General features: G+C 40.2%; 1 protein-coding gene across 20 annotated transcripts in view; it reads right to left on the reverse strand.

The window, feature by feature from the left end:
- Positions 1 to 237: 237 nt before the first annotated feature.
- Positions 238 to 25409, reverse strand: part of RUFY3 (RUN and FYVE domain containing 3) — a 77182-nt gene continuing 52010 nt past the window's right edge. For 7 of the 20 annotated variants that reach the window (XM_075929416.1, XM_075929415.1, XM_075929413.1 and 4 more), the window contains 12 exons: positions 23142 to 23207; positions 22973 to 23042; positions 22037 to 22129; positions 21512 to 21595; positions 20353 to 20520; positions 18879 to 18976; positions 14470 to 14589; positions 10634 to 10757; positions 8804 to 8883; positions 5976 to 6003; positions 4963 to 5037; positions 238 to 4049 (listed from right to left, as the gene is read on the reverse strand). In XM_075929416.1, the coding sequence (XP_075785531.1) occupies positions 3906 to 4049; positions 4963 to 5037; positions 5976 to 6003; positions 8804 to 8883; positions 10634 to 10757; positions 14470 to 14589; positions 18879 to 18976; positions 20353 to 20520; positions 21512 to 21595; positions 22037 to 22129; positions 22973 to 23042; positions 23142 to 23207 (1150 nt within the window). In that variant the 3' untranslated portion in view covers positions 238 to 3905. The other 13 variants (XM_075929426.1, XM_006133896.3, XM_006133897.3 and 10 more) reach the window with 11 other exon arrangements.

The following is a 25409-nucleotide window of genomic DNA, read 5'->3' on the forward strand; positions in this document are numbered from 1 at the left end:
CTCAATTTTGCAAAATTTTAAGACCCTAGTAAATGCAAAAGCATGGCAGTGACTGGAAGAGAGTATAACACAGTAATACACGGTACTGCAAAGAGGCATCAATACACCTACATTTAGCCCTCAACTCAGGATGCACTTGGTTGCTGGGGAAGCGCTGGAAGTCAGGGATGTCGTAACTCAAACCTTCATTTATGATAGGCACTGTCAAATGCAGGCTGAGGACAATTTTTTTGGGGGGGGGGAGGGGAAGGGGGTTGGCCTGGCCCAGCCCCAAAAGTGGTTGTAAATGTGGGGGCTGAGAACATGGGCGATGATATGCCAGGGGTTTCCTGTACTTGTAATTCATCTCAACTTTCAAACGGACAGTTTAAGGGTACTGTGTGTTCTGACATGGGAAGTGCTAGATTGGCATAGCTGCCAGAGTAATTCTGTTGGTGGGAGACTTTTACTGACATGCTGATGTGGACAGGGCTTAGGCTTGTTGCTCCAGGTGGTTTTTCACATGGTGGAAGGATGCAAGTGAGCCTTGTTTTCAGCTGTTTTTTGGAGGAGTTCACTGGCATTTCATGCTTATCACCAGGGCTCGCCCAACAGCAGCAAGCCCTGCTTGCTAGCCATGCTGTCCAGCGAGCTGCACAAGCGCAGATCGTTCTGCGCATATGCAGATTACCTGAACCCAGCTGTTGAGCCCTGCTTATCACTGTATCTGCTGTGGTGATAGGCTCATAGACTATGTCTAGACTGGCATGATTTTCCAGAAATGCTTTTAGCAGAAAAGTTTTCCGTTTAAAGCGTTTTTGGAAAAGAGCGTCTCGATTGGCACGGACGCTTTTCTGCAAAAGCACTTTGTGGAAAAGCGTCCGTGGCAATCTAGACGCGCTTTTCCGCAAAAAAGCCCTGATCGCCATTTTCGCAGTTGGGGCTTTTTTGCGGAAAACACAGCTGAGCTGTCTACACTGGCCCTTTAGCGCAAAAGTTTTGCACAAAAGGGACTTTTGCCTGAACAGGAACAGCATAGTGTTTCCGCAAAAACACTGAATCTTACATGAGATTGTCAGTGCTTTTCCGGAAATTCAAGTGGCCAGTGTAGACAGCTGGCAAGTTTTTCCAGAAAAGCAGCTGATTTTCTGGAAAAACTGGCCACTCTAGACACAGCCATATGGTTTCAAAGGGACAGGTAAGTGGTAGAGGCTAAACTAACCTTACACAAACAGCTGTTTAATCTGTTGTCTTTACTGTGTAATATGGAGTTTTTAAATATCTCCTGGGGTACTAGTGGAAACGGTATCAAGCTCATTCTGAGCTACAGTACCAGTAAAATAAGGTCATTACAATAAATAGGTATGTGCACAAAAGTGAAATGAGGGGGTGCATATGTAGGTCTGTATTCAGAGGTAACAACCAATGCATTTCAGTGAAAGGGCTACTTTCCCCATAGTGATGCATTTAACAACTCAGTTTACTACACAAGAATCTACTGGACAAGCAGAAAAGTATTTTAAACAATTTTATTTTGGTGAAGAACCAGTAGAAAACACTTTCCCACCTGCCCTTTAGTTTTCAGGGTTATACCTACAAACAAAAATAGATCAGAGATGCTTACATTTATTACCTTAGGTGGTAGAGTGAATACAGTAATGTCACAACCATTGCATTTACAAGTCCAATACTGAGGATGACAGAGGCCATATTGTAATTCTGACTCTCCATTTAAGTTGCACTTACACCTGTAACTAACTCATTTGCTACAATGTTGATTGCAAAGAGTTGGTCACTTATGACCAAGTTCTGAGTTTCCTATCTTGCTTTTTGAAACATTATGTAAAAGTGGTGGTAGCAATTTTCCTGTTTCAGAGTCTAAAAGGTTTAAAAAGTAACTGGAGAATAATCTATTTGAGCTTCTAATCACACTCTAGAGACGTGTCAGTATTTATACATTAAAATTAAATACTATGTTTCCAGTTTAACATTCAAATGCTTAAATTTGTTTCTACTCTGACTAGCAGAAAAACAAAACCAACTCAACTAGCAGATTAAGTTCTGTAGCTTTGTGAGCATTACTAAACATACACCCTGCAAAAGCAATCAACCTCACCTTCAGGCTAAGATTAGCCCAGTATCTTTTCCAGTGCTGCAAGAGGGCTGTCCATGACTTTTTATTGGTGATCTTGTCTCTTCCTGGAAAAAAGGTTCACTTTATCTCCCACTCAGATTCCAAACACAAAGCTATTTTACCTCTTAAGAATTAAAAACTTAATGCTTCTAAAGTTACCAATTGCAGGAAAAGATCAGATATTTACTATTCTTACAAGAAAACTTAATAAAAAGCACTTCCAGTTGAACTTGTAATGTATTCCTTTGTTCCCCCTGCTTTCCTGAGTTCCATTCACTCGCTGTTGTTGGTTGGCTTATGTGAAATAAGCCTAGCTAGCTCCTTGCACTCAGAGGGAGACCCAGACTAGATTATACGCTCATCACCCTCACTGGCTCAGGAAAGTGGCTTCAACTCTCAATGTAGTTCTAACATTTAATTTGCATATAATCACTTTTGGAGGAACAGGTTTTCTAACTATAGATTTGTACAAAAATTAATGCAACGCTCCCCAACAGATATAAATATATATGTCTGTTTTCTAAAGATTATAATACATTCTGGGGTCTTAATGGTTTAGTTTATTTGAACTACATCTTTCTCTTTATGGAGGAATGTGTACCAGTATTTGTGATTTTGCTGTTTAAACATGGTGGCACGAGGGGAGGCCAGAGCCCTCTGTACACTTCAGAAGGAAGGTGTCACCTTTTGTTGTAGCACAGAAAGTCTCAGTTAAGGCTTTTATGTCAGGTTATCTTTCTATGAAAACCATAAAGCCTATTTGAAAGTGAATTTCACATCAGCACCTCTGAACCCCGTGGTAGCAGCCGCCACTTCGTGTGGCTAAAAAAGTCATAAGTCTAACATGACTAAATCTTGGCTGTTTGAATAACAGCTATATTATGCCAGTGATTCATGTGCACTGTATTTGCAGGAGCAGTACATCACTGTACAAACATGCCCCCAAATATTCTGTTTAAAGGAAGACCAGTATTTTTTCCATTTAAATATTTTGGAATCAAAATCCTGATTATCAAATCAAGACAGAACAGGTTTATGGACTTTAGAATGTCACAGCTTCCATAAGTCACAATGAAAGCCTCCACTACAAAGTTCAGAGGCCTCTGTTTTTACAACAAAATAAGCTATATTTAAATAATATTTTGCTATGAGAACATTCAAGCATACTGAGCAAAATGGTTGCTATTCAATTCTCATCTCACTCAAACAATAAAATAGCCCCCAAATATTTTTAAATCTTTCCTTTCAACTTTTAATGTTTTACTCCACATGCCTAAACAAGACCAACTGAGCACTGAATTAAGTAAATCCCACATTTATTGCTCAGCTCTTTCGTGCAATTTCTCTCTTAACTGGAGCATCTCAGTTCAACAGAACTAGAGAAGACAGAAAGGAAAAAGGAAAGTGTTTCAGGCAGAGCCACGCAAGCTGGTGAAAGTACCTTCTCATCTTTTCAGTTATCAGTTTTGTTCCATTTTACCTTCCAACAAAGTGCTTAACTGTACTGGTGTTTGTGCCTCTTGCCATAGTATTAAGGCTTTTCTGAACAGTTCTTTAGAGCAGCTCATGCCTGAAAATGGGTGTGTTTTCCTTAAGGAAGGCTCAGGTCAGTATTTTAAGTTGACAGTTGTGACAATGTGAGTACAATACTGTACTTTCCTTGACCTCGCAAGTACAGAGATAAGAGATTCTTTGCTATAAACTCGCTAGAACAGCCCCAGAGCTGAGCATAGCTACAATATTTTATAGCTGCACCAAGCCTTGAATGGTCAGCAATGTCTCGTGTGGAGTCCTACAATGGGCTTGTTGAATACTGCTGCATCAGCTGTTTGTGACACATGTTGCAAACACACTCTGGCTTGATGCTGGATGGAAGGGGCAGTTCATTAGCTGAACAGGTGTCACAGAAGACTCCACCACAATTCTTGCAGATGTTCTGAAAAAGGGAAAGAGGAACAAAAAAATGGAAACTACTGTTAATGAGATGGACCCCATAACATGACACAAAGTGTTTTCTCACTAACATTCACTTGGCCAAAAGACTATACTTTGTCTTTGCAAAGGGCACCTGAAGCTATAATCCCTCACCCATCACTAGAGAGTACCTGTTGTACCCCTCCTCCAACCTTTGAGGGACAGAAGTATTTATCTCCAAAGGACAAGAACGTTACTTCTGCAAAGTTTGTAAAGCCAGAGTGTAAAAATCAAAACCAGGACTTCATCTCAACTCCTTGAACAGGCAAATCTCCCAGACTCTACCCAGATGTGATTTTGACAAGTCAATTTAAGCAATCAATATGTAACACAAAAAAATCAAGTGCCGTCCAGTCAGAACGCAGCTACACAGGAAACCATAGTTTTGGGACACTGAGGAAGGAAACAATTTAATTAGGGCTCCATTTTCTCAACATGACTGAGGCCCATTCTATGGCACTATTTCTGTTATGAAAGGAGATGGAGAAGGCGAAGAGGTGGGTGATACAAGAAAAGGGAGCAGAGGAGAAGAAACAAGCATAAAGGAAGGTGGCAGGAAAAATAAAATGAGAATGTGTTCACATGCTCACTACTAACTGGCAGAGATTGGCAAATTTAAGGAAGGGAGAGGGCTGATTGTGCTCATAGGTGTGGATGAGGGCAGCATACCCGCAATTACTATTCTCCAGTGTCAACAGAGGCATAGGGGTTCCTAAGCCCTTGTTGCTTAGCCTTGTCCTAATGGGAAGTGGGCAAACATTTATTTCCTGGTACCCATGTAATTAAAAAGAAATCTACTTTATCAGCTTTTTTTAAAATTAGAGGGACACATGCCACCAGGCTGACAGACACACATAAACCTCCCCTGAAACTACCTTTATTTTGATGAGGCTGCCTTCTTCTTGGCACAGCTGACATAGTTGTGATTTCCCAGGTCCATGTGAGAGTTCCTAAATCATTAAGAAAACAAACAATTGTTCAACATTAGTGCTGGCATCTGCTACCCTCCACCACCCTTTCAAGGCAGCTTTCCATTTTCCTAGTTAATTTGCAGCACAGTTGGAATCAGCCTGCAGGAAGCATTGATCTGTGCACACAAACAGGACCTCAAACCTTTCAGAAAACCACAAGACTAACTGCTTGTCTGGAAAGTAGTATTTAACTCTGGCCAGTCAGCTTCCAGAATCCACATCACTGGGTGTAACCGACTCCCTGAATATTGGCTTCAGTCACTGGGTACTCCAAGCACGAGTCCTAGAGTGCCCAAAGCCAGAGTGAAAGGGCTCACTGCAGCAAACCAACAAGGCTGCTGGGGACGGACGGACAGGAAGGACCAACCCTGCCCACCTGGCAGGGCTCCTGGTCATTTGAAAAGCAGAATCCCAAGAGAACTGGTGCAAATGGAGACTGCTTCAGTCCCCACTTGCACGGCTTTTCACCATGTCTCTACCTCCCCTGCAAAGATTGCGGGGCGGAACCAGCTTTTAAAATGGTTCCCCTCATCACTGGCTTCTGTTCCTACTCCTTGCTGCCTCTCTGATAGAGGCACTAGTCTCTTACATTCCTAGCCAGGAAGAACACAACTTGACATTCAGTGTCCAGACTGAGTCTGCAAGCATGGGGCTGTGGGCACATGCTTCAAATTCAACCAGCTTTCTGTGTGTAAATCAGACCACCTGACTGCCCCTGAAGTCACTCGTGCAGGCAGAATATGGAACTTGCATGTCTTTCTCAATCACTTTTCTGATCCTAACTGTGCTTTACCAGAAAAAGACTCAGTTTTGATAGTGAATCTCTTCAGGGTGCATGGATCAAAGAATTGTAATAATCCATAAGAATCTCCCTCACATTTGTACTTTTATGTTTCAAAATAAGAAGATATGCTAACCTGCTCTTCTTGTGTGACAGGCTGCATTCTAGAATAAGAAAAGAACACGGGAACTTAGCAAAACAAGCTTAACATCTTCCAAAAGAAAACAGCTCAAGTCTCAGATCCATTTTCACCAAAGTCATTTCTTGTTTTTGGTTTGTTTTTTTTTAAATACACCCATGCTATTTTTTGGGTGTGCGTATTTCTTGGGGTTTGTAAAAAGCACCTATTCTGAACTCCACATGCCTGCAAAATGCAGAATCATTCATATATATTAGGGAATATATACCTGTGTGTTATATAGGCATCAACATGAATTTGAGATGGTCTCACTATGCATTAGTGGCCAAACCGTTAATTCAGTTATATTTTGCTTCAGTGTTATGTGCCTATCCCATCCCAAACCCATGTGACTATAACCATTAGCCAGACCAGCATGCATTTTGTATGTATTTATTATTATTTGCATAATAAAAAGAGCCAAATTAGGCTCATGCCATTTCCCTCTAATGATGCAAGACCCAAATTTTTTGTCCTCTCCCCAAAAAGTTTTTTTTTCTGCATTATTTTTACATTAGAAAGGTACATCATGCCTAACTGGGAAGACTTATGATAAGAATTAGTGAAACATCACAAGAGCCTAGAGTGAAAACAGAAAAATGAGAGAGGGGATTTTTAGTTAGACTGTGTAAAATGGTTTTTGAGTACATTTCTTTAGCTTCAAGAACTAATTAACATTTTGGAGAAAAGAAGCCTTTGTTCAAGGTTCAACATCCTCACAACTTCAACCAAGATGTGAAAGTTTACAATATTCTCCCTCTGAGATTTTCCCCATTAGTCTTCCAGCAAACCAGGAAAGGGAGGAGTTCATATTTCTGATATATTCCAGGTAAAAATAAGCAGAGGAAAAAATCTTAAGCCCTTCCATTTTATACAACATAATGCAGATAAAAAGGGCACAAAAGCCCAATTAATAAAAAAAAATCATTTTCATCATTACCTGTCGTTTATAATAGAAATGCTGTGTGGAACAGGTTCTCTCAAACTGATATTTGAAGGGATTACGTGAGTGTCCTTTACTATTGCTTGGAACAAAATCCACCTGGCTCCCTACTACAGAAATACAAATTTAAAACATCCACCCATTTGAACATGAGTCTTTACTGCATCTCTAGGTTGTTGGTTTTTTTGAACTATTCCAGATAAACAAAAACTCAGACAAAACAGCTAGTCTGACTTTCTACTGTAATGTTGAGTTCACATTAGTACATTTAAAAAAAAACAAAACCTAAATTCTTACCTGAATGGGATTTTGCATTAATATGTTTAAGTATTATAATTTTATTATAGAAGCCATTTCTCTCTGGAACCCCTACAAACCGCAATCTTTAGAACAGGTCTTTTTTCCTGAAGCACTAATGCAGGGGTAGCCAACCCATTACAGATGAAGAGCCAGAATAGTGGTGGATACAGTGTGAAGAGCCGAGGGGGAAAAGTTAAGGGGGGGGGGGGGGCGGGAGGGAGACACAAAACCAGCCCCAGTCACCACATTTCCCTTTTTAAGAGTAGAGCAGGCTTTGCCCTTTGAAGGCGGCCATTTTGAAGTCTGCAAAGGACACTGCAACTCTGGCTCTGTCTCTTTCAGAAAGAAACATGCTGCCCCTTTAAGAGCTGTGAGTGCAGGTGCTGCATGCCAAAGGAGCATGTCCTTGCGATTTGAAATTTGTGATTAGAGAGCTCCTAAAACATCATTCCCCAAATGAAGAAAAAACAATGACAGTTATGTATCAGGTGACTCAGCACCAGCTGGGAGAGGGCCAGGCCTCTTCATCTCCAGCATTCCAGAGCAAAAAATTCTGATGCCTGACGACAGAATCCATTTCCCCGCTCAGCACTATGAAGGAGGCAGAGTGGAGACCTCAAACAGTGGGCACTATCCTTTCTTCGATAGAACTGTAGCGTGCAGTTCCTGAGTGTACGTGTCACCCCTACATGCCCCTCCTCCCCACAAAAAGCACAGTGGGAAAGACAACGTGGAGTCTTTTTCAACAGTTCAAGAAAAACTACATTGTGGTGATCTTGTATGAGGCAGACTACAACCGACGAAGCCCAAAGCAACCTCTAAAACAGGGAACTTCAAGTCTCTCCCATGTGGACCAACCCCCAAACCTCTCCCAAAATCTGGAAATGCAAGTTTCCTACACTATTCTTGAAAGCAAAATCCCTATTTTTCTCATTTCCATAGAAACCTGGAAAAGCAGACCACACCGCCTAAGAAGTAAAAGCATCAATTACAGGTGTCTTCACTTGAACCAGAAAAGTTTAAACTTCACTTATCTCCAACGTGCCAAGTGGCCTAAATCCTCTGGAATTTAATTTAGCGGGTCTACTTAAGATCCGCTAAATCTAACACGGAGGGCAGCTCCAGTCAGCTCCCACATTCCTCCAAGGAATAAGGGAAGCCAATGGGAGCATATGCTCCCATCAGCATCCCTCTGTAAAGACAGTGCCAAACTCAGATTAAGTAAGATGACTCCAGCTACCTATTTTACATAGCTGGACCTGCATACCTTAATCCGACCTTTCAGGCCTACTGTAGACCTGGCCTTAGATTTTAGCATGTTCTTTTACTTAGGACAAGAGAAAATTACTGCAAGTTTCCCATACAGTAAGGGGATTTTTTTTTTGGTCAAGAGAAAGAAAGGGTATGCCATGCCCACAATAAAACTTAAGTTCTCACCATCACAGTAACTGATACTTTTAGCTGAGGGCACAACAGATTGCTTTTCACATTGCAGAGAAAAACAGAGACAGTGAGAAAAAGGGGGAAAGGTTTCAACGCATACTTGTTGGGAAGAACAGCATTTTCCCCTCTTCCTGGTTCTCCGAGTCTAGCATTCTCTTCCTGGATTTTGTGCTTCCCATCCTGCCAAAAGAAAATGTTTAAGAGTGAGTATTTTACTGACTGCACTTGAAGCACAAGTCTCACTGACTTTCAATGGGATCTGTACCTAAATCACTTGAGCAGTTTTTAACTTCAATCCCTTTTACCTCTCGCACCAGTGTAGTATAAGAGCATCCCTCACACACCAGCTGTTTGCTTTCCTCTTCCAGGGCAGAAACACCCCCCCGCCCCCTCCCAGAAAGACATCCAAGCTGGCTTCAGGTTTTTGGAGAGGTAATCAAACTTTTTTTTTTAACTGGGAAAAAGGAAGCAACAGCTACCTGGACTAGTACAGCATAAGTAGGGGAAGGAAAATATTATTTTATAGATTTCCTCTATAAATATCAATGAGACAAAGGCAAATCCCCAACCAATGTAGCATTACCTTGCAACACAAGTACAAAACAAATTGCTATCTGTATTAGTGACAGTGAAAGCATGTCAGAACCTTCCCAGCACACTACAATGCCTATGACAGTTTCTAAAATTCTGAGCTGCAGCTTGAACAAGACCTTAAAAGTATTGTTAAAACGATACATTTAGATAAAACGAAACCTTCTATAGCTACAATAAACGTAGCAGATGTGTTATATAACTAGATATTTCTGTAAATTAAACCCATTGGTTCCTAAGACAAAAGACGAATGTTCCAGTCTAATGAGTGTTCCCATAGTGACAAATAAACGGAGGAGGGTAATTCCATGGAAAAAAAGGCACATCATAAAAAACAAACCCTGAAGCAATGAGACAAGTACAAGTAGAGAAAAGAACCATTTCCCCTTCCAGCTGAATAGCTTGATTTTGTTTGGACAGATCAAACAGCCAGTTTTCAAAGTCAGCTGCAATAATTTTTTTAAAAATTCTGATACCTTTTTGTTATCGTGGCCTAACAGCTGTTTTGTGTATACAGAATGTTATCAAGATGCATTACTGGCTTTTTTTTTTTTTAAAAGCGTTTTTTAAAATGATCTGCATTGATAAAAGTTACTGAAGAACTAAAGCAGTCCTCAACGGAAAGAGAAGTATGAGGTCTCCTAGGAAAACCCAGTGAAGGTTGGCCACCTGAAAGAACAGGGTGGCAAAGTACATGAAGAGTACAGAAATACCCTGTACAATTTCACTCTCCATTCTGGAGTAATGCTGGTGTCTCGGGAAGAACGGCCATTTTGCAGGAGACTGCTATGTCTAATGGTGTACAACAAAGCAGGGAGAGATCGGTTTTAAGAAAAGTTTAATAAACGTGAAAACCAATTTTTTCTTCAAGAACAGAAGTTACAATTTTGAAATTCAGCTCTTATGCATTAAAAGCCAGCTTCATTTCTTGAGTTCTACCTTAAACTGTTCAGATGGTAACTTCCTGTTTATGATCTCTTCAAAATAATTTCACATTATTTACTCTTAATGAGATGCAGTGATTAGAGTATCTTTTATATTGTGGTTTTCGGTTAGTAAACAGCGATGAATACAACCAATTTAAAGATCTGTCCAACACGAGGGAGGGAGGTTTACACTCTTATATTACAACTAGACTTGCTGCTTCAAGCGGAAAATGAAAAATTTCAATTTCATGGTGTGCAAATTTAATCAACATTTACATGAGTTTTTCCTATCCCAACTTCTACCCTAACAGCAACACGTATGTACAATCATATTAAGCTCAAGGTAAGATAGTGGCTAAAATGAAACCATATTTAAACATGAACAAAAAGATATGAGCCAACACTGGCAATACCATTTTTAATTGTGGTTTTTGGCAGCCCTTTTCTTGGGCTACCATGCTTTTGTTTTCTTGGATGCCATGGTGGGTTGGTGACCATCTGTCTCTTTCCCGTTTCAATTCTTGTTCAAGATGGCTCCTACAATAAGAGGAATTGTGGATAAAATATCTGATTTTACAACACCCAAAACACCCAGCTATTAAGAAGCTGATTTATGTTTTTAGCATAAGAGGGCAAAAAAGAAATCTCCATTACCAGAATTTTCAGAACTGTACATCTCTGAACAAAATGATCTCAAAGCATGTTTAACAAGCCCACAATGCATAAAATCTGAATCTAAATTCTGGATCTAAACCAATCGAGCTTAAATTTTGTTTAGCTATATGAAATATGCACCTGTTCATTAAATCAGTAGGTCTTCAATTAAAAGATGCAATCATATTTTTAACATGTGACTGCCATCAACAGTACAAACTGCCACAGTAAAAACAGCATTAAATCCAAAGCAACATCTTCGACCAATTTGCAGGGACATCCTTAAAGATGCTTCTCTTCCTGCCTCTTACTCAAAACTTATGTGGCTGGGGTGCTTCCACCATGTCTGAAGATTAATATTAGGCTGTGTTAGAGCAACTGAGTTCTCAAACCGGGTTCTCTGCTAACACCACCCTGCACTAGCAGATCCCAGGTGTTTGAGTGAAGGGATTGTTCAAGCAAGAGCACATCAGCTGATTCTAGTGCCATGATATTAAATGGGTGAGGTGTGATTGCAGGTAGCTGAAAGAGATTATCTACTGTTCCATAAATAGTGATCTACACCTTGCAATCTAATGCAATACACGGTGTAGAGATGTAACGTGCTCCCTTCCCTCTAGCCAACTCAGCAGTCAGGCCTCTCATTTGCACACCAGCTGCTATGGAGAGCTTCAAGGTTAGTCCTCCAGTGTTGCAGCATCCAAGGTGGAGTTGACAAAGGTATGGTGATAGCAGTGAGTTCATATTCGGGAGAAATAAATCATAAACAGGCCAAACAGAGATCATTTCAGGTCATTGGCACCGCCTGAGAAGTCAGAAGTGAAGTGACATCCAACAACTGCAGATCCTGAAAAAGGGGAGATCCTCCCAAATACTCAAGTTGCCTCCCCCAAGCCATCAAAATCAGGTTGGTCTTATCTCATCTTGAGCTCATCCCAATCCGTTTTGGCCAGGCACTTGAAAGGCTGTGACCATGTGGTGACTAGTTCTAATAAAAGGACGTCAGCATACTGATGGCAGCACAGCCCACACAGTCTCACTTTCTTCCCCAGCAGTCCCACATCCTCACTGACCAGGGGAATGATTATGAAGACAACAGATTACTGCAAGAGAAGACAGGCAGTCACCCAATGAAAGTGATAGAAATTCCTTCTCAGTACTTTTAGAAATACACTGGACAGAACATGAGACTATACTATAGGGAACAACCGTGGCTCCAAGGCTACGTCTAGACTGCAAGCCTCTTTTGAAAGAGGCTTTTTCAAAAGTATCTTTCGAAAAAGCCTCTTTTGAAAAAGAGCGTCTAGACTGCAAGCAGTACTTTCAAAAAAGCAAGCCGCTTTTTCGAAAGAGCACCCAGGCAGTCTGGACGCTCTCTTTCGAAAAAGCCCTGTTTGCATTCAAGAACACCTATTTTCAAAAGAGCACTTTCGAAAAAAGGCATTCTTCCTCGTGAAATTAGGTTTTCCGCCGTCAAAAGAAAAGCCGCGTTCTTTCGATTTAATTTTGAAAGAACACGGCTGTAGTCTAGACGCAGGAGAAGTTTTTTCGAAAAAAGGCTACTTTTTTCGAAAAAACCCTCGAGTCTGGACACAGCCCAAGAGTGAAGGACAGGAAATCTACATCAAGGGATTGTTTTTTAAGAAAGAGGTTAATGACGACTCAGAAGAGACACCAGAACCCTCCCTCCTTAAAACAGAATACTCTATTTCCACCCTCACCTCTCCAATAGTTTTTACAAAACAGAAAGAACACAGGTCTAGCTAGTACATAACAGCTCACAGCTTCCAAAGCATTCCCAAGACCTCAGGGAACTGAACTGGGTGAAAATCACTTGAGACATGGATCAGTGCCCCCACTGATGCACTCAATACCATACCAGTCAGTGTAATCTTGCCCTTAAGATTGTATGAAAACTCAGAGCAAAAAACAGTTTCCTAATATGGCAATTCAGGTCAAGCAAGCAGTTCACCACCTCTATAGCTAATCCAGGAGACTTGTTCACACATACAATTTTCACTTAATGAACTACATTTTTTATACTGACTTAATATTGATTTCTAAACCAAAGTGACAGAAGTGTTCCTGCAAGGTGTTCCTACTGATTTAGCGGAATTAGGTAAACCAATCTGTACACAGACCAGGCCTAATCCCCTTTTGGGTCTGATAAAATTGCTAGCAGCAAAGATATAACGACTAGTATTTTCATCTTGTTGGATGCAGACCAAATTATACAATGGGCATAATTTTCAAATGTGGGCACAAAGCAATGTTCTTGCAAAACAGTTGTGTCCTTTAAGTGCACAAATGGGATCTTACATTTACCTTACTAAAAGCCAAGTCAGTCATCACTCCACCCACTCACTATAAACATTTTGATTTACATCTCTTCACTTTGAGGACCCTTACACCTCTCTCTTTGCCTTGTAATGGTCTAGTAGAGGTCAAAGATGACCATGCAAAACATTTTATCCAATAATGCTTCGTAATGACCTTGTCATGGAACAGAGAATGCATCGTGTATGCAAAATGAGAGGCCATCTTCTGTTTCATGGTAACAGGGTTTGTATTTTCCTCATGTTATTTAACTGGCAACTCTGAAAGAGAAAGATGATAGCTTTTCCATGCTGATTTTTCGGTCCTAGACTCTCAGGTTTTTGTTTGGTTCCCAACAAAACCAAGGGCTTGTCTCCATTACAGAGTGAACAGATGATGCAGCAATCAATCCAGTGACGGTCAATTTAGCGACTCTAGTGAAGCTTCACTAAATCAACCACTGATCACTCTCCTGTTGACTCCAGCAGAACAAGATGAGCAAGGGGAGCCAACAGGAGAGTTTCTTCCGTCAACCTCCTGCATTGTGGGTCTCGTGGTAAGTAAACATAAGCTGTATCGATCGGAGTTATGCTACTAACATAACTCAAAATATGTAGCTTAGATCGACCTATTCTTGTAGTGTAGTCCTGCCCTAAGGCTATTTGTGGATTAAGAAAAATACAGGTTTATTTATTAGTTTAGTGCCCAAGGACATTTACTGTCAGTTTCCTAAAATAGTAGATTTACTTAATGGTAAAAAAGGAGGAAACTAGATAATATAGTAGCTCTAGCATTCCTAATTACGAATATTATGAATTATTGTTGGTGTCTAGTTTCTCTTTCTTTCTTATATTCTAGAATACAAATTACCGTATTAGAGCAGAACTGCACACTGCCAGCCTCTCATTGGGAACTTTTCACTGCTTGGAGAACATTTTTATATTTCGTTTCTACTGGTGGTGTTCCACAGCCTGTTTTTGTAACAAGATTTGTCTTCTTTTAATGTTCTATGGAGCAGTAGACTTGTATTATTCTTGTTATTTTTACGATCACATATTTGCTTTAAAAGTGATACATTTAAAAAAATGCAGTTGCAACTCAGATGTCCACATTTGAAAATTTGGTCCACAAAAGCATCAAAGCACTCCCCCCCATTCTAAGGTAACTCCCCTTGTGTTGAGAATAACCGCCCTCCCCATGTACTATGGGTTTTCCCAGACATTCCCAACCTGGCAGAGAAAGCACACCCAGTAAGTACATTAGAAAACCATCTCTTCACCGCTGCTTGGTGAGCTGTTCCACTTCCATCTGAAGACTGTTGATCTTGTCACCAAATTCTTGCTTGAAAAGCCGGTTGTCCTCCTCGGCAGATTGCCGTTCTCTCTCTGCCTGTCGCAATCTGGATTTGAGCCACATGAACTTGTGATAAAAAACAAAAGCCATGGTGGGGAGGAAGACTGAATTTAAACAAACAAAAATAAACCCAAAAAAGGAAACCAACTGTATGATAAAACAATGGGAAGGATGAAAATATTCTAAAGAAAGACAAAACGTAGGTGAACCAGGCAGAAGAAACTCCGATTTTCAATGTTTTTATTCTATTACTACAGTTTACAGCCATTAGATGATAAACATAAAACATTTTCTCCATATTCAAAGCAAACCTCAAGTACACTGAATTTTAAGTCAAATTTTATTTTAAAGTACGTTACATTTCAGCTTTGCACATGTAACTGGAACTTGCAACATAGGTTATCTACTATATTTAGAATTAGTGCATTTTCCTGGTCTCTTCCACAACTATCACATCTGATAAAGCACACGGGCATTTACACCACAGCAACCTATGCTCTGGATCAAATATTAGTGAAGTTACCAGGTATAGTCTTCAATCCGGCTATAGCATTGCTGTGATAGGAGAAAGTTTATTGTCCACATGAAGAATTTGGTGTGGGAGGGGAGGGGTGTTGTAACAATCCTAACCATTTGAATAGCCTGATGAAAACTTTTATTCTGCAGGTAATACAAATGAATTCAGAATAAAAAAAGTCACAAGTTAATTTTGTGTTTTCAAACATGTGACTCAATAGCCATCCTTGAATATTTAGGTGTTATTTTCCAGGTGGTCTTATCAAGTCTGCCATGCAGGCACCGATTTTTACAAGATAAGGTGTGATACTACTTGGGTGGCAAAATTGAGCCTTATAGATTTTTAAGTATGTCCAGTGGGAATTTAAGTTATTCCAGCTGCATTATAGTCATACAAGTCTCCCACTATGTGTCTAGGAGTCTTATTCTACATGACAGAGTGGGAAATTTACATGAGAGAATTTTTGCAAGCAATTCACAAGGACAAAAACTATGAAACAGGAAAAAAAAACCCAAAATTTGATTTCTTGAAGCAAAGTATTTATAGAATTATTTACATCCTAAAGCCTGTACGGGACCATCACGGTGACCTCTTGCGACCATAGGGAAGAGGACACTAACTTACAACATTCCAATTTACAGTGTTAAAAAATTTGAAGTGAGATGTTAAGTTTATGATTATTTTTCCTAGAACTAACTTTCTCTCTCTCTCTCTCTTTTTTTTTTGCCAGAACTCTCAGCAAATTTCCTATCTGTATCAAGCAACAGAAACCTAGAAGCAAATGTAACAAGTGTTATAGTGAAAGGCAACTACTTTGTAAAAAAATGTTGTAGGCCATCTACTCGGAGACAAGGACTGGCCTGTAGAAAACTACTACTTCTTCTACTCCCTCTCTCTCTCTCATTTTTTAACTCTAAGGTATAAAGAGCAGAATATTTTTGTAAAAGGTGTAACTATTCCTTTTCTAAGAAGGGGAGAGACCAACAAAAAAACTCTCTCCTTGGCTTCCTTCAGTAGGAAGAACTGTATTATATTTCTAGAAGGAATAATGGCAGAGGTAGAAGGCAATGCAACGATAAAGAGGTTTTAATGCAATGCTACTCCAAGACATACAGTTACTAATTTTTTCAACATGAGGTTTAAAGCAAACTATGGTTGATTTACCTCCCCACCTCAATTCACTAAGGCAAAATTGTTGCAAGCAGTGTTAATTAATGAGGACTGGATGAATCTTCATTGTGATGAGACATTAAAATGTAAAGCTGATTTGTCCTCATCTTGGGGTTAAAACCCAAGAGAACAAAAGCAAAAGGGTAATGGTTCAGACTACACATGTAACTACTTTCAACTACTTCCAGGGACACATTTTCTTCATCTACTTTACAACTAGGTAACAGAAATCTAGTTTGGCTTCCCCAAAATTGGCCAGATATTGGCATGAATCATGCATCTAGTACCCATTCATGTTGAAGACTTATGCTGTATACAGTAAGTAAGTATCAAAGGTATATATAGAGCCACACATCTCTCATTCTTTATGCCTTCCTTGTGTATTTATTAGCCTACTCATCCATAGTTTTACAAAGTTTGTGTGGCAGATTAGGGAGCTTATACCAAATTTTCTATCTCTGGGGAAAAAAAAAGTCCAATGGTTTCAAAAATTCAGCAAATTCCAAATAAACTTTAAATGACAAAACATTTAAACAGTTGCTTTTAACTATTCTTAAGTTTTCTCCCTCATAACTGAGATTTGATGTCAGAGTTGTAAGGTGACCAGTTGCAAAAATGCCTAATGGTGCTTCTGGATCAGTTTGTTTGCTGCACTATTTAAGGTTTTTGCCTGTTTCACCAAATCCTTTTCACTACATGAAACATGTCAGAATGATGATATGGGGGAAATAGAGAAAAAAATAAAAACAGCAAGAGAAAAGTTCAGATCAGTTAACTGAACAGATATGGTACATTTTTAATATAGGTTTGTGTAAATTATGATATGACAAACATTCCTCGGATTCACTCAAAATACTACAGGAAAACACTACCTCAGAAGAATTTGATGGAAGTTACACACTCTACCTTAACCATCTTTACACCAAATAAAGTAACGATTACAGAAAAGAACTCTAAGCATTCCCCTTATCTTTGTTCATTTCCAAATGAAACAGCATTATCGGTAGGAAATGCACTTCTCATGCCCACTAGTAATCATTTTGGATCCAAGCAAGGGGATGAATGCATAGATGGGGACACTTTCCAGTCAGTAAATCAATTTGCACCAGCTGAACTGTGTGAAAACCACTAAGGCTCAACTCTAAAGAAAATGGGAATACACCCTCCTGAGATCCTCCTCTGGGACTGCCTGGTTTTACATCACACCTCAGCGTCCATCCCAATTATGTAAGGATTGATAATGGGCTGGCAGCACTGTGAGACAGATGTTCGAGAACGTGCCTTCACAGCGCTAATGGATATTGTTCCCTCTGCTATGTCTGCCAGCTCCTAGTGCCAGAAAGTCCCCTCTGCTCCCAGCCCCCAAGTTGGTTTCAGTGTGCTTTCTTGCACCTCAGATCTCTGAGAAACCACAGGGCTCTCAGTTATTCATGGAGACAGAGGTTCCAATTTTAATATAGGATAGTTTTAAAAACAGAACTAAAGTCAAATATAACAATAAGCAAATTTCAGATCTGACATTGCTGTAATTCTTGTCCTCCTTGCTGCCACTACTGGATTGCCATCTCTACTGTGCTGCAACTAATATAGACCGTATGTTTTTGTGAATCAGCCATTTGTACAGTGTTAATGGTGCTGTACAGGGCCATTTAAATTAACAATGGTCAATTAATTATCCAGTGTTACATCTTCATATTCAACAAGGCTGCGAAAGAGGCCAATAATTAGCTTTTATACACAGTGGCTGTGCCTATACTGGCAAGCTTTTCTGCAAAAGCACGTGCTTTTGCGGAAAAACTTGCCAGCTGTCTACACTGGCCGCTTGAATTTCCTCAAGAACACTGACTTTCTACTGTCTGAAATCCGCAAGAAGCACTGAAATACTATGCTGCTCCCATTCGGGCAAAAGTCCTTTTTCACAAAGCTTTTGTGCAAAAGGGCCAGTGTAGACAGCTCAGATTTGTTTTGCGCAAAAAAGCCCCGATCGCGAAAATGGCGATTGGGGCTTTTTTGCGGAAAAGCGCGTCGAGATTGGCATGGACACTTTTCCGCAAAAAGTGCTTTTGCGGAAAAGCATCCATGCCAATCTAGACGCTCTTTTCCACAAATGCTTTTAACGGAAAACTTTTCTATTAAAAGCATTTGCGGAAAATCATGCCAGTCTAGACGTAGCCACTATGTATACGCCGCATGTGTATAAAACATCTGCAGTAACTGATATTCTCATTTATTGGGGGGTTTCCTGAGCACCTTCTTACCAATCTATCACCAGATTACTGCTATAGGGCCAAGTCCTGCTCTCCTTACCCATCTGGATAGTTCCACTTTCTTCCATGGGACTGTTCAGGTGAGTAAGAACAGTAGATTTGCTCCTCTGTTGTAATGGCCGGCTGTGCTCCCATGTTATTCAATGGGAATTTGCCATGAACTTCAAAGAAAGCAGGCCTATAAATGTAATTCAAAATACTAGCATTTTGAAAAAAATGTCTATAAAGGACTCTTTAGAATAACTATTGGTGTCTAGGATATTTATTTAGCTCTGTGTAACAAGTTTGCAAAACAGTGTATATTTTAGTACCTATAAAAATATATATTAAACCATAGGGACATATTTTTTATTACAAAATAAAAAAAAGTTTCATTTTTACCTTTGTTCAAGCTGTTTTATAGTAGCAGCCATCTGATTTGTCTTCTCCTCCAAACGGCTGTTTAATTCACTCTTCTGTTTTGCTCCCAGGTCTGAACTCTGGAAAGGAAAGTTACCCAATGTCTTCCGTAAGCAGTGGTAAACATGAAATAAACTAAAACTGGAACTCTCTGGTCCAGCAAATTCCCTCGTTCAGGACCGGTCAGGTCCCAAGGGTGCCGGACCAGGGAGGACCAACATGGCATACGAGTGCCACCTGTTTGAACCATCTACTCTCCGGCAGCAAATTCTGTGCAGGGTTTTGAAATTAAGTTGAACACTTATTTATCTGGACATTAGCCATCCGGTTTTGTCTTAGCATTCTGACCCAGTGGATGTTATTGGTAAGTGGAACTGCACATTTTACTGGATAGACACTTGTGGGTTTGTTTATTTAAATATGTGCACTATTATATAGGTTTACTTCTAGGTTTCATCATTGGAGCTTTTCTTTAGAACTAATTTTGGTTATGCTCTAGGCTGAACTCCAGAAGGAGTTATAAGAACAACACTTTTGAAACTGTCTCTCCATAGTAATTTTTGCCCATACAAATGATTTCATTTTATCATTATATAACGTGATACTCAGTGCATTACAGTAGAGAGCACAAAAGGAAGCTTCATATAAGCTGTTACTGAGAACTGTCAAAAGTTTAAATTGGTCAATGAAATAAGCAATTAAAACCACAAGCCACAGATGTCGACAATGTTGCTATATCCACCAACCTTGTCATTTCTACAGTTTTTTAAAACCTTTGGCTCCAGTCTAAAGAAAGGAGATTATAAAATTCTGTACACAGTTATTTGCACTAATAAAAGTGAAATGCTTCAGAAAGGGGACTTGGCCCAAACACAGTCTCCCAAAAGTGCTGGAAAGGATCTCCTTCATTTCTAGCATATTAAGAAGGACAACTACTGAACATTGACCAGCTATGCAAGCCGGTGATCGCATGCTGCTGAAACACCCCTACTCAACTCTCAAAGAGCCAGGTATTAGGGCTAAATTGTCTTCTTACTATTCAATAGGTGAGTGTTCAGCTATCAGGGGACGCTTTTTTCTCACGAGTCCCAGCATCTGGTGAGTTTTTTTTAATTTTTAAAAAGTTATGAGCCAGCCCTTAGTGTTGGCAGAATATACAATTATGTGAGGGATCCAAGGTGGATCCAACTGACTCTGGACAGAAGTCTACAGCTTCCGGACCAAGTCATGTTCACCTTTGCTCAGTTAGGAAGGCAAGTCTCAATGCAGGCTGAGTGTGGAAGGAACAAAATGGAATCCACAGTGAGATTAGGAGAGGAGGAAGGATGGTAAGAAAGGGTATGCAAGTGATCCTAGTCCTCCCTCATAAAGGACTTACTGATAAGAAAGAAGCAGCATAGTTCGTTCCTACGTGCCACAACTACAAAGGGACCATTTCACTGGCTTCCTTCCCTACCTGTAGCTTGAAGGAAAGTTCATGTTTTAGTGCCCTGAGATCATCTAGTTGCTGCCTGAGTGCCACTAATGCATCCTGCTTCTCACAAACATCTTTTTCCAGCATCTTCATGGCCAGCTCCATCTCCTGTCTCATGCCAATCTGCACCTCTAGTTCTTTTTCCACATCCTGAAACACACACGATAGGTTTTATAACAAGTCTTCAGACTTGAACACAAATGAACTAATGTGTGATAATTCATGCTACCCTCCACCCCATGAATCATCGTACTGTCATTGTAAATAGAATTTAGATATTAAGGTAATGAAAAAAAACAAGCCATAACAATCAATTATTATATCTATGTCAATGGCTTTACTGGCAATCCATCAGAAAGCTCTATTTGGGCTCACATCTAATGCCAAGTTTATATTTTTCATTAATCAAACGTTCGCAGCTCTCTTATTTCACAAGAATACCCCTTTTAACCATTTTCCCTATCCTTATCCCATGTGCTGTACAACATTAGTTGACAGGCATCCATGTTGTAGACTCAAGGGCTATGATTAGACTGCAAGCCTCTTTCGAAAAAAAGCGTCTAGACTACAACCAGTACTTTCGAAAAACAGGCAGTCTGGATGCTCTCTTTCAAAAAAGCACAGTTTGCATTACATAGCGCCTTTTTTCAAAAGAGCACTTTCAAAAAAAGGCGTTCTTCCTCGTAAAACGAGGTTTTCTGTGGTCGAAAAAACTGCCACGTTCTTTCGATTTACTTTCGAAAGAACGTGGCAGCAGTCTACACGCAAGTAAAGATTTTTTGAAAAAAGGCCACTTTTTTCAAAAAATCCCTGTAGATTAGACACACCCAAGGATATCATTTACATTTCTTAAATATAACAATGGAAGGTAAGTGCACATTTTCTGTGTGATGTTGCCTCCATTCTGGTAAGTATGCTGCTGTGAAGCAGGGAAATTACTTCTGGTCGAGTGTTTTAAAACAAAAGTGAAGTTATGAGGCAAGGATACTAATGGTTATTAAGCAAGGCACTTGGGAAAACTATCACCCTACTTGGGTCTCTGAACATAACACATCTCCTCTGCAAAGATGCGTGTTAGACAATGAGTGGTTATATGAGACATTTAATACTTTACCGAATTCTGAGTTTAGACCAATCTTACCAGCCGTAACTGAGTCTCCTCCTTTAACTGTTTCCGTGCTTCACTTAGTGCAACTCCATCTGTAGTTCTGTCTTGCTTAGTTACCTAGAGTTAACAAAGAGAACATCAGGTGGACGACAAACTTCCAGAATCCTCATATTTGTTGATTTTCTTCTGCCATTTTCAAATATCTATTGCCTTCACTAAGTTAATTCAGCAAGCAATTTCCTTGTGAATTTACTATTTTCCTCCTCCACTGCACATGATTTAATCAGTCTAGCCATTTTCAAGACATTATGTAATAGGATTTTAAGTATGAACGATTTATAAACTGACTAAAATACCTTTATAATTTTAAAAGTAGAAACAGATTTCAGAGTGGATATCAACATCTTTTTATCTGATCAAGTCAAAACTTTAAAGTTCTTTGAAGTCCCCTTGATTTTAGGAAAAAAGATGGGACTGGGTAATAAAAATGCTAATGGCACAAGGAAGTGAAATACCCACTTTAAAAAAAAAAATCTGAATCATAACATACACACTGACCTTACGATTAGATTCCAAGAGGAAAGAACTTTCTTCTTTAACTCGCTCCATCTCTTCTTGCAGTGTTATAATCCTATTGTTTGCAACTGCCAGCTATAAACAAAATAAGAGAATTCTAACTTAGACTACCTGTTCTCTTCACTACCTATCACCAATATTCCCTCTAATCTTTTCCATCCATGTGTGGATTTTTAACATCCATATGTGGAATACATTTTTCGATGTGAACCAAGGCACGTATGAATGCACCACCAGTAGAAACAAAAGCCTTGCTGTGGACGCTCTGCTAATCAGCTGGGTGACATTTGAATGTCCCTGAGCATCTGCACAAGAGCTCCATTTACAGGGAAAACTGCCTACTACTACCCCAAGTTTTGGGTCATCTGCAAACTTTATCAGTGATGATTTTATGGGTTTTTTCCTTGTCATTTAAAAAACAGCATAAGGCTTACAACTAATCTGTGTAACAGTTTGGTAAAATCATACCTGCTTGATGAGTCCCCATTTACAATTACATTTTGAGACCTAACAGTTAGCCAGCTTTTAATTCGTTTTACGTGTACCATGATACTTTACTATTTTTCTATGGTGCTTTTTAATCAGAACACAGTGCGGTAGCAAGCCAAGAAGTGGCATACAATGCATTCTGAGACACCTTCACATAAGCAGAAAGTATCAACAAGATTTCAGAAAGGAGAAAATATTTCTTTTCATAGTCATTTTTCAAAAAAGCATTCTTTTACTGAGGGTCCTGTAGTGCCTGGTTAGTGACAACAATCAACAATTTTGTGCTTAACTCAGTTTTCATTTCAGCTGTCCAGTTCACTCTTAACTGACATCAGTCGTTACAACTTTATTCAGGAAACTGATCTTACTTCTGCCTTAATTCAGGACTTCACAAGACAATGAAGATGCATCCATTTCTCTTACACCTACCTCCTCAGTAAGTTTAGTGTTGGATTTTTCTAAAGCATCCACTTTTGCCTGCAGATTGTTTACGGTAGCACTGTAAAATTAAAGAGAAAAGGCTACTTGTTATTTTAAAATAAACAACAACCGTTTTCTGTCACTTGGATCAGACCATAATAAAAAACAAACTTTTTACCTTAAGTGTCTATTGAGCTCTTCTACATAATTTTTCTGGTCCAGAATAGCAGTTATTTGACCATCTCTGCAAAAGAGAGACAGTGAATAGTCAATGCCTCACAATACACAATTCTCTCTCAAGCTGCAAGCAACAGTTGTCTCATGCTAACTACAGGAATGGCTGAAGGGCAGTCCATGGCCAGCTTGTCCTCAAGCTTTCAGATACTGGTCAGTTGTGTGATATTTCCTGAAGCTCTAGGGGGAGGAATTGTTCTTTACAGAAGGGAGAGTCTGTTACCAGTGAGAAGGAAAGCCAGGGCTACCAGGCAGAGCTAGCATCTACCTCATCCAGTCTTTCCTACTAAGAATGTCCCCTCGATCTTAACCTCTTTAGGTTGTTGCTGAAGGTAGGGATTATTCCTGGCATGGAATGTGGTTCTCTGATGAAGGGACAGTCTGAGGCAGAGGCAACAGAGGTACCGTATATTCCGGCGTACAAGACGACCTCTGATGTTAAAAAACATCCCCCAAAAAATCGAGGGTCGTCTTGTACGCCGGATGCCCCGCCGCCGGCTTCCCCCGAGGCTTTCAAAGCCGCGGAGGGGCTCCGGCGGGGGAGGCAGCCCATGCGCGCCTGGGATGCCCCGCCGCCGGCTTCCCCCGAGGCTTTCAAAGCCGCGGAGGGGCTCCGGCGGGGGGGCAGCCCATGCGCGCCTGGGATGCCCCGCCGCCGGCTTCCCCCGAGGCTTTCAAAGCCGCGGAGGGGCTCCGGCGGGGGGGCAGCCCATGCGCGCCTGGGATGCCCCGCCGCCGGCTTCCCCCGAGGCTTTCAAAGCCGCGGAGGGGCTCCGGCGGGGGGGGGGGGGGGGCAGCCCAGGCGCTCCTGGCGGCTTTGCTCCCGGTGCCTCTGGTCTGCTGGGGACCATCTCCAGCAGACCAGGGACACCAGGAGCAAAGGAGGCGGAGGGGCGCTGGGGTATAAGATGAAACCCTATCTTTTAATTAAAAAGATAGGGGGTCGTCTTATACACCCAGTCGCCCTATACGCCGGAAAATACGGTATGCTGTCACTTCAAATCTTACATGGGGCCAAAAGAATATATACTGGGATAATTTAACTGATGGAGGGGAGAGAGAAAAACCAATTTTTCTCTGCTGCCATCTCTCACCTTCAAATTCTAAGGTCAAGAATATTCATCTATAAAATTCTGAGAGCAGACGGTCAGTGCAGACAACATTGCTGTCTAAGAACTATCTATACGTGAGCAGAAAGCTGTTTGGATTATAATGGAGGAATCTGCAGACTCCATGTAACAAATGTGTATTAAAAGATGAGAGTAGTTATGATCTGTGCCTTTATATAAATTAGTTAGACTTGGATTTCAGACAGGTTATCAGTACAATCTTTAGTAGGACAAAGTTTGCACAACTTACACAACAGAATGCCCAATTAATCAAGACAGACATTTTGACTAGCAAGAAAATTCAAACAAACAAGTACCAATATTTTTTCAGTATTCTACCTTAATGCCTAACTAAACAGTCACCCACTTGCAATCTACTCAACAAAAGCTAAAAACAGACTGTTTCATGCATTTCCAGAATGAAAAGTTAAATAACTTAATTTTCAAGTGACAAATACAAGAAGAAAATGTAAATTGTCTCACTCTGCAGAATCAAGGTAATACCAAATAAATGGAAAATGACAGCACTTCTGACCAATGAAGAGGATTTAATGAACTTCAGAAGTACAATAAGTCATATTATGTATCATATCCCCCCACCCCGTACTTTTTCCAATCTCCTGTTCCTATACACAGTGTTATGTATCTATATGCATACATGGAGGCAAAAGAACGCAAACTGATTTAATATACGGCTTCATATACACTTGGGGGATTTAGTTCATATGCATCCCCTTCTGAGGTATGAGACCAAAGGACCTTTTTTACTGGTCATACAATTGCTTGAAAAAAAACCAACCATGTAGCTCAAATGGAAAGAGCTTTAGAAAGTGACCTGCCACCAGTTTGATCACTGAACCTTTTTTACTTTATAAAATGCTCTCTCATTTAATTGCTGGTTGAGTCAATAAAAGCCACACATCCCTCTCAGATTCTGCATGCTTTCCTTTGTTAGTTTTCTGATATCCATCACAGAACTAGAATTAGAACAAGAGCAGAATTCAGCATGACTGCACTGTTTTATTTAAAACTACAGTATTGTGGGGTAACTTGTAATATTACTCAAAACCAAACATCCCAAATTAAAAAGGACACAAGTTTCC

The sequence above is a fragment of the Pelodiscus sinensis genome, chromosome 5 (genome assembly GCF_049634645.1).
Source record: "Pelodiscus sinensis isolate JC-2024 chromosome 5, ASM4963464v1, whole genome shotgun sequence".
Lineage (NCBI taxonomy): Eukaryota > Metazoa > Chordata > Testudines > Trionychidae > Pelodiscus > Pelodiscus sinensis.